This window comes from Dermochelys coriacea, chromosome 21 (genome assembly GCF_009764565.3).
Source record: "Dermochelys coriacea isolate rDerCor1 chromosome 21, rDerCor1.pri.v4, whole genome shotgun sequence".
NCBI lineage: Eukaryota > Metazoa > Chordata > Testudines > Dermochelyidae > Dermochelys > Dermochelys coriacea.
The window spans coordinates 9,728,609-9,743,895 of record NC_050088.1 but is presented as its reverse complement, the minus strand read 5'-3'; the positions used below and the strand labels follow the sequence as shown (position 1 = coordinate 9,743,895).

The window sequence follows — 15,287 nt, the reverse complement described above, 5'->3', positions numbered from 1 at the left end:
CTTTTTCAAAAACACCTCTTATGTGATCTCCACTTGCCAACAGGCAGAATTGCAGTCCCTGAATTCTGGAGAGAGCAGGGGATGCTTTTCACCTCCTCTGCCAGGTTGTAGAGTGGCCCAAAGTAGCAGGAAGGAAGTGAGGCCATGGCTGTGCCCCCGTCCCGCAATCATTGCCCAGAGAAGCTCAACAGCGACAAAAGCTGCACAAAGGACAGTGAGCTGTACCCTGTAAAAGGCTGTAAAGGGTACGTGTGCAGCCTTTACACTCCTAAGAATACCTCCTGATAGTCTCCTTGCAAGGAGCAGCTCTGGACCACCCCAATGCTGGCTTATGTCTACAGCACTCAATGGAGCTCTGAACAGTTGCTCTGCTAGAATTGCAGGGGAGACCTGCCTTCACCTTTTACATTCTCAAATGTTTTCAGCGAGACACAGGATCATTCACTCTAACTGGTTCAAAACAGACCCAGCTCAGCTATCGTTTAGGGGTACGATCCAGCTCCCATTAAAGCCAGTGGGAGTTTTGCCACTGACCTCGATGAGAGAGGAATCATACCCATAAGATGGATGAGACCAAGGGCTGAATATACAGGGAGAATGAATCCACTCTCCCCATCACAGGTGGTCCCTCGAACCCACAGATGAGGCACATTGCCAGGCAGTTTGCCTGTGTTACACCTGTTAGGTGGATAAATGGAGATCTCCAGGCTTCAGTGCGATGAATCTGGGCCTTTTCACAGAAGCCAAACTCGCTTTAAAATTGCAATGAAAAAATATTGGCATCAAGCAACCGCCTAACTTCCTGGAAAGGACTTTGACTCGGTAACAAAGGATCCCTGCAGGTTAGCCAGGATGAATACTTGTTTCCCTGAGGGCCCCTGAAAATTTCCCTTATCAGGTTTCATACTCTACAAAAGGAGGGGGAAAGCCAATTTCTTTTCTGGGAGCTTACAAACCAAATTTGCTGCTTTGGTGTACTTTGTCTAGCTGCCCAGGGAAGGCACTCTTTAGGACAGAACTTCAGTACCGCACGGCCGTCTCTTCGCTCATGGAGGATACAAATGGGAACCAGCCAGAAAGAAAGAGCTATAATCCCTGGGCACTGCGCTGCCACCAACTGCACCTGAACCGCATGTCCTCCAAACTTGATGAGAACAAACTACATGGTATCCCTTTTTATTCCAGCCGTTCTTGTTGCACTTTGCTTATTGCTTATTTCATAGCGGTGATGCTGAGGGGGGGAAAAGACCAGCCTTCTGATGGAGAGTTTATAGTGTGTATATTGGCTGCTAATAAAGGATCACCATTGTAATCAATGAAACATTTTTATGTGTAGGTTATAACAGGCCCCAGAGCCCTTGGGCATGAACACAATGTATTTAACTGTATTTTGGATCCTTTCTGTCTGTGTTTAAAAGAAACCCCACATCAAAGGGTGTCCATCCAAAGTCAAGGAAGCCCTTCACGTAAAGGGATCAAAGCAGCAACAGCTCTTCTCCTTCATAAGACACATCATTTGATCACCGGTCATGTGATCAATACAGTTTAACCCCGCCACCAACAGACTTGAGTGACTTTAGTGTTGATGAAAGGTGTTGGATTGACAGCCCTGGGCTGCATCCACACTAGAGAACTGAGCCATTGATAATTTACCTGGTGATATTGCACTTAGAATAAGTTGGCTGAAACTGGTACAAGAGGCCAGTAGCCACGATGAGTGCTGGTAAAGGTGGATTGCAAAGTCTCATTACAATTGTGAATGATTATGGTGAACTTCAGAGGATGCACAGAGCCACCCGATTTAAGACCTATTTCAGTTGCACATTTAATAATAACAAGTCTCCTTAACTCATGAGTCCAGAGTTTCTGTTGCTTGAAAACGTGGTGTCAAAGTATCAATATCCCTGCATTCTGGATTTAAAGATGGGAACCAGGCAGCATGGAGATGATGCATCAGAAGAGAAGAAAGCACGCCACATAAAGAAGTGTGAACAGAGCACTTCTGGATCTCTTGGAGTTCGCATCTGCGGAATGCAGGTAGGGTGGCCTCTTGACCCTTTCAGTATTTCTGTTCTTCAAAACAAGCACAAGGAGTTACCACTTAATAAACTCTAAGGGCCAGATTCTCAGCTGGTATAAACTGCCATATCTTCATTCTTCATCTCAACTGAGCTATCCCATTTTAAACCAGCTATGTATCTGGCCCTAGACATATATATTGCCCCGATTCTCTGCCCACGCTGTTCAGTGTTAGTCAGGACTGGAACCTGGAAGAAAGAAGATCATAAACTTTCCATGCTCATTCATTTCTAGGAGCTGTCTAGTCTAGTCAGTGCAAATACCAGATACCCTTTTTGTGCTAAATATTATGGCTCTTCATGACTGCAATTGTCACTCCTTCCTGCAAGATACTGAGAAGATTTAGAACATTGCTCTGCTGTGTGTGTGGGATAATTATTATGATTAAAACACATATATAGCACTGTAAATAGCTAGTGTCAAGTAGGTTCCTCTCCAGTCTTCAGCGTTCTGATACTGAACTGATTATCCTTTAAATTACATATGGTATGGAAGCTAATTCTGTATCCACTCCCAGATCTTGATCGTGTCAATATTCCTGTCTAGATTTCCTTGTCATTCTTTATTTCTGTGCTTTGGAAAATAAGACTATAGCACTGTACATTACCAGCTGAGGGCGGGTACAGCACCTTTATTAAGGCCTTGTCTACAGTGGTTGTTTAAACCAGTTTCAGACACTGGTTTGCTGCACTCGTGCAAATCCTTAATGTAGATGGGGGTAAGTTGCTATAAATCACTATTTTCCCCCATGCATTTCTTATACCCATTTCAGGCAGGGGTAAATTGCACCAGTGCAAACTGCGACTTATAGCCTGCCTACTCTAGGGGTTTGTACCAATGCAGCTATCCCAGTGGCTGGATAGCAGTAGCTTAAGCCTCCTATGTTGACATGGTTTTAGATTCAGTTAGAGGCCTGCTGCATAAATTGCCATATGCTGTTGAGACTGGAGAGGAACTAAGCATCTCATGTACCAGCTTGATTGTGGACCCTTTCATTTTAGATTAACTCTAAACTATGTGCCTTTCCTTCTGTCGAACTAGCTGGATTACTTACATGCAGGATGTTTCGAAGGTGCAATAATTTGAGAGAGACACAATCTGGATTATTGTTCTTTTTATTCAAGGTTTACCAAGCAGATACTGGCCAATTTCTCTGCAAAGACAAGTATTATGGAAGGAAACTATCGCCTGATGGCTTCAGACAAGCCCTCTATCAGTTCCTTCACAATGGTAACCGTCTCAGAACAGACGTTTTAGAACCCATTGTGTCACAGCTAAAGGCTCTGCTTTCAGTCATCAAAAACCAGAGCTCCTATCGATTCTACTCCAGCTCCCTTCTCATCATCTATGATGGACAGGAACCAAAGGAGAATAAAGAAACCTTAGACAACCATCCTCAGGGGTGTTTTCAGAACATAAACCACACCATGCCACATGGGACTGGTCACCCCAAAGTTGACGTCCGCATGATAGATTTTGCTCACACCATTTATAAAGGTTCAAAGTATAATCATACCGTCTATGATGGGCCAGACCATGGCTATATTTTCGGGCTAGAAAATCTTGTCAAAATTCTTGAGAATACCAGAGAAGGAGAATGACAAATGCTGTGACAGAGCATGGACTTTGTGGTGATAGATATCCCAGGAAGGGACTGCCTTTGCATGGGGCCCCTCCCGGCTTTTGAACATCCTGTGTACTGTTTGGAATGAGAGCATTGATGCCTTGCTAGGAAAGCGCAGAAGATGCTACATGCCATTACCGAATCGAACTGTAAAAGCAAAGGATTGAAAAGAATCCATCGTGTCTGTGATCTCGCTGAAGATTTATTTTCCTTTCTTCTTTTACTGCTGTCCTTGATTTGTTTGCGAGCAAGAGGAAAGCATTACTTGAAAGAATCTTAAAATTAACATAGGGCCTGCTCACCTCCATATCACCTGCAAAGCCAAGAACGCTAAGCAAAGACTATGCAGTTGAAAGACTATTAAGAGGTGCTGGCAGGTCTTAACAAGTTGCAGCATTACTTTCAACCCAGGCTCAACATGATGGGCCAAGGACATTCAATGACACAAACAGAAGACAATTGCACTTTCCGATCTTCACGCTCCAAACACCTGGCACTTTTAAGACTGTGATAATATATGAAGCCCTCTATACAGTGTGTGTGTGTGTGTGTGTGTATATATATGTATATGTGGTGCTATATAAGAGGTGCTATGTTTAAGAGGTCCTTGGTGTAAGGAATTTATAGTCCCAAGGCATGAGTGAGGATGCTACAAAGCACAAACAGAATCGTACAAGTACTTAATATGCCTGGAAAAATAAAGGGGCAGACTAAGGAGTTTTCTGAAGGAGGGGATGGAAAGGAGCCAGATATATCAGAGAGTGCTGAGTCTGTCTGATACTGATGTCAAGAGTGCCAATTAGGTGAGATACTAGTCATGAAAGGATTCTCATCAGGACCTGGTAGTGTGGAAGAGAATTTGTGACATAAGGCTTGCCTGTGCATGAAAGTTATTCCAGAATAAGGTACAGTGTGAATTCAAAGTGGAATAGCTGTTCTGAAATAACTCCGTGTGTGGGTGCTTGTATTCTGAAATAAGAGTGCCTTTTTTCTGGCTTAGCTTAATCCACTTCCAAAGTGCAAAATAGTTATTCCAGAATAACTCCATGTTTGGACCGGCCCTCTGAGTCAGGAACTGGACATTTAGGGACATTTTTTTTTTGAACTGTGTGTGTGTGTGTGTGTGTGTGTGTGTGAGTGCGTGAGTATGTGCGTGTGTGTTTGGAGAACACACAATTGGGAAAATTTAACAAAATGTTTACAATATTTGTGGGCAGATAAGAATAAGGAACAACCAATATAACCAATTCCTTCCTGTGCAATATGGGAAACCTCTTAGAATGTACTTAAGTCAAGAACAGAGCTACAAAGTCCAATTACTGGGGAGCTGAAGTGTAAATAAAATTGTCCAGGTCACTGTCACTTATTATTGTCCACTTCTTTTCCTCACTTCCAGTGCCGCCTGAAGTTGGGGTGTGTTTAGCATTGATTGCTTTAAAAGAACCATTCTTTTCACAAGTTTAAATATCCCCTTAAGAGAAACCCTTTCAGGTGTACTTTATTGCATGCAGCTGGTGAATATCCATAAATTATGGCTGGCAAAGTCAATCATCTGGCCGGCTTGTATGTTTTACTTAGGCAGGGTGAAATCAAGTTCTTTAATGGAAGTTGTTCTCGACACTGCCTGTTCCTAGCAAACAATCTCAGATGGCCACAAAGATCCACAGTAGCCCAACTAGAGCAGTCAAGGTGCCAAACCACCACCTGCTTTGGCCCAAATTGTACATATGTGATCCTAACAGCACTTTAGACCAGATCACTTGATGATTACCTGTTCTGTTCATTGCCTCTGGGGCACCTGGCATTGGCCACTGTTGGAAGACAGGATACTGGGCTAGATGGACCTTTGGTCTGACCCAGTATGGCCGTTCTTATGTTCACTTTCCAGCTTTGCCCAGACATTGCTCTTTTCTAAGATGCACACGTAGCTCTTTTCTTGCTGAGCATCCTCATTCTGCCAATACTGACATACAACCCTCCAAAAGGGAAAATATTCCTTCATTACTTATTGTTTACCTGGATAGATCAATGCACCCTTGTGTTGGTCTTCAAGAGTGCTATAACTCTGCAGCTGTAGTAAAGAGTGTGAGGAGACAAACTCAGGCCTACCTCCTGTCCTGGCCGCCACAGGAGGGGATCAGGAAGGGCTGAGGGTGAGGGGTTGGGCTGTGGTGTTTGATTGCTCCTCTGAAAAGGAGGAGTGTGCACCCTCGCCAGAGCTTCCTGCTGGTTATAAACTATAGCCCTGCTGCAAGAAGGGTGGAAGGCCATAAGCAGCTCAGCTGCAGACTGTGAAGCATAGGGACTGCTCCCTCCAGGAGACCCCTAAATGCAAGACACCCAAGAGGAGGCAGGACCATGTCCTTGCTTTCCAATGCATTCGGGGCTCCTACCGGTGTGCAGCTGAAGGCAGTGTTTAAATGCTGTAAATAGAACTCTGCTAGGACTGATGGAACAGGCCAAGAAAGTTTGGTTACATGCTGAGAAAGCCCCTGTGTTAGCTATTTCTCTAAGCAGGAGACAGGCTTCACTGCTACTTGCAAAGAGCTAAGAGGTTCCCTACACGTCCTTTTCCTCTTTATGCAGTAGCACAGGGCAGGATTTAGCCTTCCATCTGGCACGAGGTATGCCTCTGATTTAGAGTACAATCTTGTTAGCTGGGAGTGGAGATGGAGAAATGGATACTCCTTTCTATGCTTTTAAAATGGCCAGAAAGCGCGCATGACATTACCTATTCCGTGCTACATAGTCGGTAGCCAGGCACGGACATGTTTGCAGCACAGCCGAAGCCAGATCCCTTTGTCAGCTGCACCAATCCTTGTACATGGCAGAGTAGGCAGCAGGCTATTAAATGAAGGGGCAAAGCAACACCATTCAGCAGCCGCCTTTCAAAACACACTGTTATTGTAGGCATGTTAGTCTGAGGAAGACTAAGTGGGTGAGGTAATATCTTTTATTGGATCCACTTCTGTTGGTGGCCAGGACAGGACAGGAAGATGCAAGCTTTCGAGCTACACAAAGTGAAGACTTCTGTATAGCTTGAAAGGATTTACCTTCTACCCCCAGAAGCTGGGCCAATAAAAGATATGACCTCGCCTACTACCTTGTCTCTCTCAAATGACAGGTTATAAACCAGTGCAGTGGTGACCCCTTTCACACAGCAAGCCTCTGAGTGCGGACCCCCTCCTTATAAATTAAAAACACATTTTTTTATATTTAACTCTATACTAAATGCTAGAGGAGAGGCGGGGTTTGGGGGGTGGAGGCTGCTAGCTCGTGACCTCCCATGTAATAACCTTGTGACCCTGAGGGGGGGTCAGGACCCCCAGTTTGAGAACTTCTGTATAAACCAAATGGATGATAGGCTTCAGAGTGTAGATTAAGAAGTGCATTGCCAGGGGGATCCTGAGTTCCTTCTGCTCTTTAACCCTTCCAGGGCTGGGTTTTTTCGCACGGCAGGGGCCTTGCTAGGCTTGGTGGTCCGGTCAAAGTGCTGTGGAGTGAATTGGAGCCTGGCTGCCCCAGATCTCTCTGTGGACACTATCCCTGAGGTGCTGGTGCTGCTCCCAGGCAGAAGGAGACCCAGGCAGGAGCATGCACCAGGCACTGAGGCTGTCCCCTCCCCATTTAGATCTGCCCCTATCCAGCACGCTGGCTGGAGGCAGGTCAGGAGCATGCACCAGACTCTGCTCCCTCCACTCCGCCTTCCCTGCTCCCTGCCACAGGGGGCTCCAGATGCGTCTCAGGGTCAGGCTCTCATGCGCATGCGTATCCGCCTCCTGCTGCCCCCAACTGCAGCCCGCGGCACATGGCTTCGCTGGACCCTGCTGCGCATGCGCCAGCTGATGGGCGACGAGCCGAACGGCCGCTCTGAGGCCGCGTGCGTGCGGGCCGGCCCCTCCCGCCCTCCGTACTTTTGAACAAGTCACCCGCTTATTCGCCCGTTCAGAGTCACGTGACCCGTCAATCGTTTCTGGGAGGGGGCGCGTGGGCCGCAGTCCCAAGATGGCGGCCACCCGCTACCGGCGGTTTCTGAAGCTCTGCGAGGAGTGGCCGGTGGAGGAGACCAAGCGGGGCCGGGACCTGGGCGCCTTCCTGCGGCAGCGGGTGGCCCAGGCCTTCCGGGAGGGGGAGAGCAGCCAGGTGAGCGCCGCGGGGCGGGAGCGCGGCCGAGCCCCAGCTGTGCCGGGGCGGCTCCGCGGCTTGGCCCGGGGGGGGGGGGAGAGACAGCCACGGCCCGCGCCTCACAGCCCCCCCCAGCTACTCCCTGACACCTACACCCCGTGCAGCCCCCCAGCCCCCCCGGCTTATCGCCCCCTCACAACCACTGCCCCGCCCCCCCCGCCCCCTCACAGCCCCCCCGGCTTATCACCCCCTCACAACCACTGCCCCACTCCTCCCCGCCCCCCCGGCCCCTCACAGCCCCCCCAGCTACTCCCTGACACCTACACCCCGTGCAGCCCCCCAGCCCCCCCGGCTTATCGCCCCCTCACAACCACTGCCCCACCCCTCCCCGCCCCCCCGGCCCCTCACAGCCCCCCCTCCCCCTCACAGCCCCCCCCGGCTTATCACCCCCTCACAACCTCTGCCCCACCCCTCCCCGCCCCCCCGGCCCCTCACAGCCCCCCCCAGCTACTCCCTGACACCTACACCCCGTGCAGCCCCCCAGCCCCCCCGGCTTATCGCCCCCTCACAACCACTGCCCCACCCCTCCCCGCCCCCCCGGCCCCTCACAGCCCCCCCTCCCCCTCACAGCCCCCCCGGCTTATCACCCCCTCACAACCTCTGCCCCACCCCTCCCCGCCCCCCCTCCCCCTCACAGCCCCCCCGGCTTATCACCCCCTCACAACCTCTGCCCCACCACTCCCCGCCCCCTCGGCCCCTCACAGCCCCCCCTCCCCCTCACAGCTCCCCCAGCTTATCGCCCCCTCACAACCACTGCCCCACCCCTCCCCGCCCCCCCGGCCCCTCACAGCCCCCCCCTCCCCCTCACAGCTCCCCCGGCTTATCACCCCCTCACAACCACTGCCCCACCACTCCCCGCCCCCCCGGCCCCTCACAGCCCCCCCCAGCTACTCCCTGACACCTACACCCCGTGCAGCCCCCCAGCCCCCCCGGCTTATCGCCCCCTCACAACCACTGCCCCACCCCTCCCCGCCCCCCCGGCCCCTCACAGCCCCCCCCTCCCCCTCACAGCTCCCCCGGCTTATCGCCCTCTCACAACCACTGCCCCACCACTCCCCGCCCTCCCGGCCCCTCACAGCCCCCCCCCAGCTACTCCCTGACACCTACACCCCGTGCAGCCCCCCAGCCCCCCTGGCTTATCGCCCCCTCACAACCACTGCCCCACCACTCCCCGCCCTCCCGGCCCCTCACAGCCCCCCCCCAGCTACTCCCTGACACCTACACCCCATGCAGCTCCCCCGGCTTATCGCCCCCTCACAACCACTGCCCCACCACTCCCCGCCCTCCCGGCCCCTCACAGCCCCACCACTCCCCGCCCCCTCACAGCCCCCCCCCAGCAACCCAGCCCCCCCATTTACTCCCTGACACCTACACCCTGTGCACAGCCCCCCAGCTTAATTCCTCACCACTGCCCCACAGCTCCCCTGCCCCCCCCCGGGGCCCTCACCCCCCCAGCTACTCCCTGACACCTACATCCCATGCACACCCCCTGCAGCCCCCCAGCCAATCTTCCCCTCATAACCACTGCCCCACAGCCCCCCACCCCCTCACAGCCGCCCCAGCTACTCCCTGACAACTACATCCCGTGCACACCCCCTGCAGCCCCCCAGCCATCCCCAGCTTATCTCCCCATCACAACCACTGCCCCCCTGCTCCTCTGCCCCCCCCAGCACCCCAGCTACCCTGGCTTATCTCTCACTCATGTCTGCTCACAACCACTGCCCCACAGCTCCCCCCCGGAGCCTTACAGCCCCCCCCAGCGCCCAGTCACCCCCTTACACCTGTACCCCATACATGCCCCTTCAACCACCTCTTCTCTTACACCTCTGTCTGTAGTCACTGCCTCCCTTCCGCCCCTCACAGCCCCCACCCCTTGATCCTCCCCAGGCCCCTTACACGGATATCCATCCCCAACACACACCCCTTCAGCCACCTGTTGTTTTTTTTTCCATTCTATTTCTACTACCCATTTAATAGCTACTGTAGCTATCATAACTCAAATACTGGCAGAGTCATTTTAGGTCTGGATACAAAATGTGCTTAGTCTGGAGATCAAGTATGGTGATACTTAGAGAACTGTCAACACTATCTCTTTTTCCTGCCTCCAACAGCAGCCATTACCTGTCGCTGTGGAGAAAGAACAATCACTTCTTAATTCTCCCACTTTGCTTAGTATATTATGCAGGTGAAGTTATGCAGATAAGACCCCTACCCTCTAATGATAAAACATACTTATTTTCTCAGCCAGAGATAAAGTCAAAAGCGCACATGATACAACTGTAATGGTCTTCTTTGTAACTCTGAATACAATGAAAAAGTACTTAAACAACAGTAATGACTCTTAGAAGGGCTGTAGAATGTTTTGTATGAATGTATTAGGTGAATAACAAAGTATAACAACGGTCCTCTCCTAGTTCAGTTGCTCCTCTACCTTATGAGAAAGGACATGAAGTCCCGGGATCTGCTGCTTTTCAAGTGAGTGCCCTAATCACTGAAGTAAGATATATTTTGCTTTTCATCTCTTATTAATTGGGCCAAAGCAAGAGGTAACTATAAGAAGCCTTCCTTAGTTCAGTGGTTATGGCACTGAGCTGTGGTGTTGGAGGCCCTGGTTCAATTCCCACCTCTTCCTGCCATGAAGGGATTTGCTACCTAGGCTGTTTTAATTTAAAAAAAAAAAAAAAAAAAAAAAGTGGGTGCAGGAGGAAATAAAAGTGAATCACTTTGTCCCGGACACCTGCCCAGGCTGTGGGAGATCCAGTCCCCCCTCTGCCAGGGGACTTGAACATGGATCTCCCACATCCCAGGGACTGCCCCACCCTCTGATCACCCCACCTGGTGGGTGGTTCTTAATTCAAGCCCCCTTCCTGTCTCAGGAAGACAATGCTCCTGTGAATGAGAGGGGATTTAAACAAGGACCTGTCACCTGGGAGAGAGGAGAACCCTCTTCAAACCCCTTCTAAGGGGCAGAGGGAGGACTCAAACCGGGATCGCCTCCCCTAACCATGGGACTGTAGAGTGATTCTAGCTTTTTAGTTGGCCCAATGAATAGTTAATTAAAGTGGAACTGCCTCAATAGGCAAGACTGAGGGAAGCTCCCTGTTCGGATCCCATCTCCTCATCAGGCAGAGGGGGGAATTGAACTAGGATTGCTAGCATCCCAGAAGCAGACCCTAACCACCATGCTAGAGAGGGCTGCTCATGTTTGAGTCTTGCTTGGGCCCAATTAATAGTGAATTAAAGTGGAACAGCTTCAATAGGAAAGACTGAGGGTGCTCTCTGTTCAGAGCCCTTCTCCTCATCAGGTAGAGAGGGAAATTGAACTAAGATTTCCTATGGTACAGGCTGTGTGTGACACTCTTAAGGTCCCTGATTTATGTGGGGTGAGGCTATAGCATGTACTGCGCACACTTCATTCCCTGCTCAGTGCTGTTCATACCTCCAACTAGAGTGCTGCAGGAGTGCTCCAGGTCAGAGGAAAGGGGAGGCTCTCATCATCCATGACCCGCAAATTGTACCTCAACTGTCATGCTAGGGCTCTATCTGGCATACCAGTTCTCAAACCAATCTGGCTCTGCATTTGCAGCTCAGAGCACTTTAAAATTAAGCACAAGTCCTTTGCCAGGAGGAGAAGAAAGCTATCTCAAGAACCCCTTGACCATGACCCCAAATTTTCACCACCCATGCTACCCAAAGCCTGCTACTAGTATAGTTTACCTTTAAACAGAAATGTTACTGCAGCCTCTGTGGTTTCTTGTGCCTGTTGGCATTCCTTTTCTTGCTCATAACAGCACCCGTTTGCAGAAGCACTGTGGAAGTCTAATAATGCTCAGCTTATTGGGTTTGGGACTGTCTGTCTGTCAGATCATGGGAAGGCTGGTGAGATATGGCCTATGTGAACACAGCTGATTTTCCCTGCTAGCTTTGTACCAAACAAGTGATTTGAGCCCAGCCCAATAACAAGGTGAGTGAGTAACCTAACTGCATGCTGTTATTTATAAGCCTACTCCCATTACCTACCACGTGAGCAGTTTTCAGGGCAAGGAGGTGAAACATTTAGCCTTGGTCACCTATCAAAGATGATCTGACAGGCTAGGAGGTAGCTATGTCTCTGCTTGTTACTTTGCCATTACTTTGACCTTTTGCCATTACTCAGACCTGACCTAACCGGAGAGTTAATGAGGAACCAAGCAGTAGCTGAATAAAGTACCATGTGGGCTTAAGACTTTGGCCCAGCAGTTAACATCAAAAATATGTTTTATAATTAGGCACCAGGGGTCTTATTATTTGCCTAATGTCATAAAAATAGACAGAAAAACTATTCGCAAATCAGTCCATAATGGCAAGATGGCATGTGACTACAGACTTTTGCTTTAATCAAAAGGCAAAAAAGGATGGGAAAATGCCTAAAATATATCACTTGGGGCTAAATCGTTCCCAAGCATTCCATAACAGTACTCTTTCTGAGTACATTGTGCATTATCAATTGTATTTAGAAGTTTTCTGCCAATTTTGAGCAAAATTAATTATGCTTTTTCAAGTTATGGCCCTTTTTGTGATTTTATAATTTTTTCAGATTGGATGACCAATAATGTTTAAACATGATGTGATATAGAAAAATGGCACCACTTGCAGCACCTACGTTCACCTAGGTGATGACCACCAGATATGTACCTACCCTTTGATAGCAATGAAATTTTTCTAACAGACAGATTACCCTAATTCATTAATAAGACACCTTTTTAAATCTGGCTGGTAGGCTATTTGAGTGAAGGAGCCTTTATTGCACATTACAGTAATCGCAGATGGGCATGAGGAGAAAACCGTCCAGCTCTATTTCTTTACCAGTGAATATTTTGTTCACATTTGATCCAGCAAATCCTTATGAGCAGAATTTTATCATTTTTACTAGAGGGTTGCATGTATAGGTCCAGCAGGAGGAGTGAGAACACAGTTTTTTATCCTTGAACCTCTAGCAATTTTACAGGATACTGCCACTTCTGTTCCATTGGTAAGGTGCTCCTCTTCTCATTTTGTATGTGGCCTGTTACTTACAAGGAGAAGCATTTGTTGTACAGGTTAGAAGTAGAGTTTCATAATGTTTCTGTTCCTTTTCAGATTGCTGACCCTGCAAACTGTGACCAAATGTATGAAAGTTTAGTCAGAATCCACACCAATTTCTATAAAAACAAGGTGAGCTCTTCAGGCCATGGCCCATGTGTCTGTAGAGCATACTGGGGCCACAAATCTGATAGGGGGTTTTGGGTGCTCCTATAATAGAAGTATTAATAACAAGCTGTCTATGGTGCTGTCCGGCACCTTCGCTGTGAAAAACAAAGCTGAACTCATTTTGAGCAGCACAAGCCTTTGAAAAGTTCAGTCATTTCAGAAGCAGCTCCCACCTTGTCTAGTGTTTGAGCTTTGCTGGAGATGAGCCTAAAGGCCACAGGGTGGCACTGTGACTCTTGCCACTGCTACTATTTCAACAGGAATGTTGTGCTTAGGATTTAGCAGATGGATAAGGATAAGCAAAGCACTGGCTTGGGGAGGGAGCAGAGAAAGAGTTCGGTTGAGTCAGTAAATTCTTTTTGTTTTGTTTGGGAAGTATCCACGCCTAAAAGATACGAGCTTCACTGGAGTCACAGTGGAAGAATGCAAGCTGATCCTAGCAACAGGTAATGAGGCCAATGAGGTTCTGTTTGATTAGTCTGTGATTACTCTTCCCCCAGCTCAGGCTTACAGGAGTAGCTTGCACTGCTGTTACCTGGTCCAAGGGATAAACAGAATTTCACTCCTCAGGGCCCTTGATGTGGCACTTCTTGAAAGCAATACCTTCCCAGTAAAGAAAAAAAATACAGAGAACTGAACTCATACCTGTTGTATCACCTCGTTTTAGGGCGTCCCTGTGGTTAGTATTGATAAGTGAAAAATACCAATACTATGCCCATGGCCAGAGAACCTCAGGGGACCCCCTTACAAATACAGGGAAAATAAGCATATTGGTCAGATGTGTATCAACCCCTGGGTTTGCTGCACTGATAGTATCTGTTCAGGAGCAGGGCTGCGGGGAAGAAACTTACTCTATGCCTGCCACATCATATGTATTAAAAGTGCTAAAATTGAACAGATTTGTTTCAGTAGTTCTCAGCTATCTTTTCAAAGGTTTAATTTTACTCTTTACATCTTCCCTAATAGCAGCAAGCCTCTTAGAGAAAAATGAGTGCTGCTATGCACAAATACACTCTGCCTGTGTATTTACCAGGTGCAGTTGTAGTTTTGCTCTGCTGTGGTTCCTATCTTTAACTGCAGCGTCTGGAAACTGACTGTTTGTTGTTGGGCATGGCAAGGATTGCCCCTGTGTTTGTTTGGATGAGAAAAGAAGCTTGCCTCCAGGCACTGAAATACAAATTAGAAATACTCATTAGCTTGGAGAAGTCAGACAGGGGAGTCTGTTGAACAGAAATCTCATCTGCTTTTCTGTCTTCCCTCTTCTTCCCCCAATTGCAGACAGCGGGAAACAGATGGAGGAAATGAAAAAAGGTAAATGGAAAAAACTGCGAGAGAAATTCTCTGCCAAGAATGCTGAAGAGGACTCAAAGTTATAACCTCTCTCCCCAGCCCCCCCCTGTACATATTCCCATGATGAATAAAGCCATTCATTCCTTTTAGCAATAGCATTCAGAACTTATGCCTGAGGCCCTCCATTATTTTGTTCTAAAATCTGGTATTGATATACTGATTGCGCGGGACAGTGTTTTTATATGGAAAATGAGACGCTATCTGAGGTGAGAGAGCCAGGGGCAGGGCAGATGTGCCTGTATGGACATAGTGGTGACAGAACCACTGTTAGGATTTTAGTTATAACACAGCCACTAACGTCTTGTTATGGTGTTCCTCTTCTGACTAGGTATTCACAAATTTTTGTGTGCGTGCTATTGCATGTGTTATTCTTTTGCACATTCTGTGGTTTAAGAATGGATGTTACTTCTCAGTGTCATTGATCCAAGTTCATCTACTGAGGCCTGTTTGCAAAAAGAAAAGTACTTGTGGCACCTTAGAGACTAACAAATTTATTTGAGCATAAGCTTTCGTGAGCTACAGCTCACTTCATCAGATGCATTTGGCCTATTTGCAATCCTCCTTACAAGCTACAGCAGCAGTGTCTGTTCCTGGGAGCCAGAGGACTGCTCCGTGTTGGTGCAGTGCCCTGCAGCTCCTTGGAGGGGGAAGAATGTATACATGTACCTGCACTGTACTTGGCTCTAGGAAGAACTAATGGCCTCTTGCTGTTATACATTTGAACAGTTTTCCCCTGGCACGAACTGAAACCATTTGAAACCAGCAGCAGGATCTCGTCTAAAACTTCAGCAGACAAGCTGTGGTGTTTATGGTAGCTCTG

At 48.5% G+C, this 15,287-nt stretch overlaps 2 protein-coding genes across 7 annotated transcripts in view; both read left to right on the top strand.

The window, feature by feature from the left end:
• Positions 1-5,065, top strand: part of IP6K3 (inositol hexakisphosphate kinase 3) — a 48,008-nt gene extending 42,943 nt beyond the window's left edge. For 4 of the 5 annotated variants that reach the window (XM_038379499.2, XM_043500287.1, XM_043500288.1 and 1 more), the window contains exons 4-6: positions 988-1,166; positions 1,862-2,037; positions 3,204-5,065. In XM_038379499.2, coding sequence (XP_038235427.1) covers positions 988-1,166; positions 1,862-2,037; positions 3,204-3,680 — 832 coding nt within the window. In that variant the 3' untranslated portion in view covers positions 3,681-5,065. Of the gene's footprint in view, positions 1-43; positions 1,167-1,861; positions 2,038-3,203 lie in introns of all 5 variants that reach the window. The other variant, XM_043500290.1, reaches the window with a different exon arrangement.
• A 2,570-nt stretch (positions 5,066-7,635) lies between these two features.
• LOC119846304 (ubiquinol-cytochrome-c reductase complex assembly factor 2) lies at positions 7,636-14,556 on the top strand. Of its 2 annotated transcripts, none has more exons than XM_043500291.1 (4): positions 7,636-7,846; positions 13,007-13,081; positions 13,494-13,563; positions 14,084-14,435. In XM_043500291.1, exons 1-4 carry the CDS (start codon positions 7,709-7,711, stop codon positions 14,209-14,211), a joined length of 411 nt encoding a protein of 136 aa, XP_043356226.1. In that variant the 5' UTR covers positions 7,636-7,708; the 3' UTR covers positions 14,212-14,435. The 2 variants fall into 2 exon arrangements, with proteins under 2 accessions (XP_043356226.1, XP_038235665.1); XM_038379737.2 differs by having other exon boundaries at positions 7,652-7,846; positions 14,396-14,556.
• The last annotated feature ends 731 nt before the right edge of the window (positions 14,557-15,287 follow it).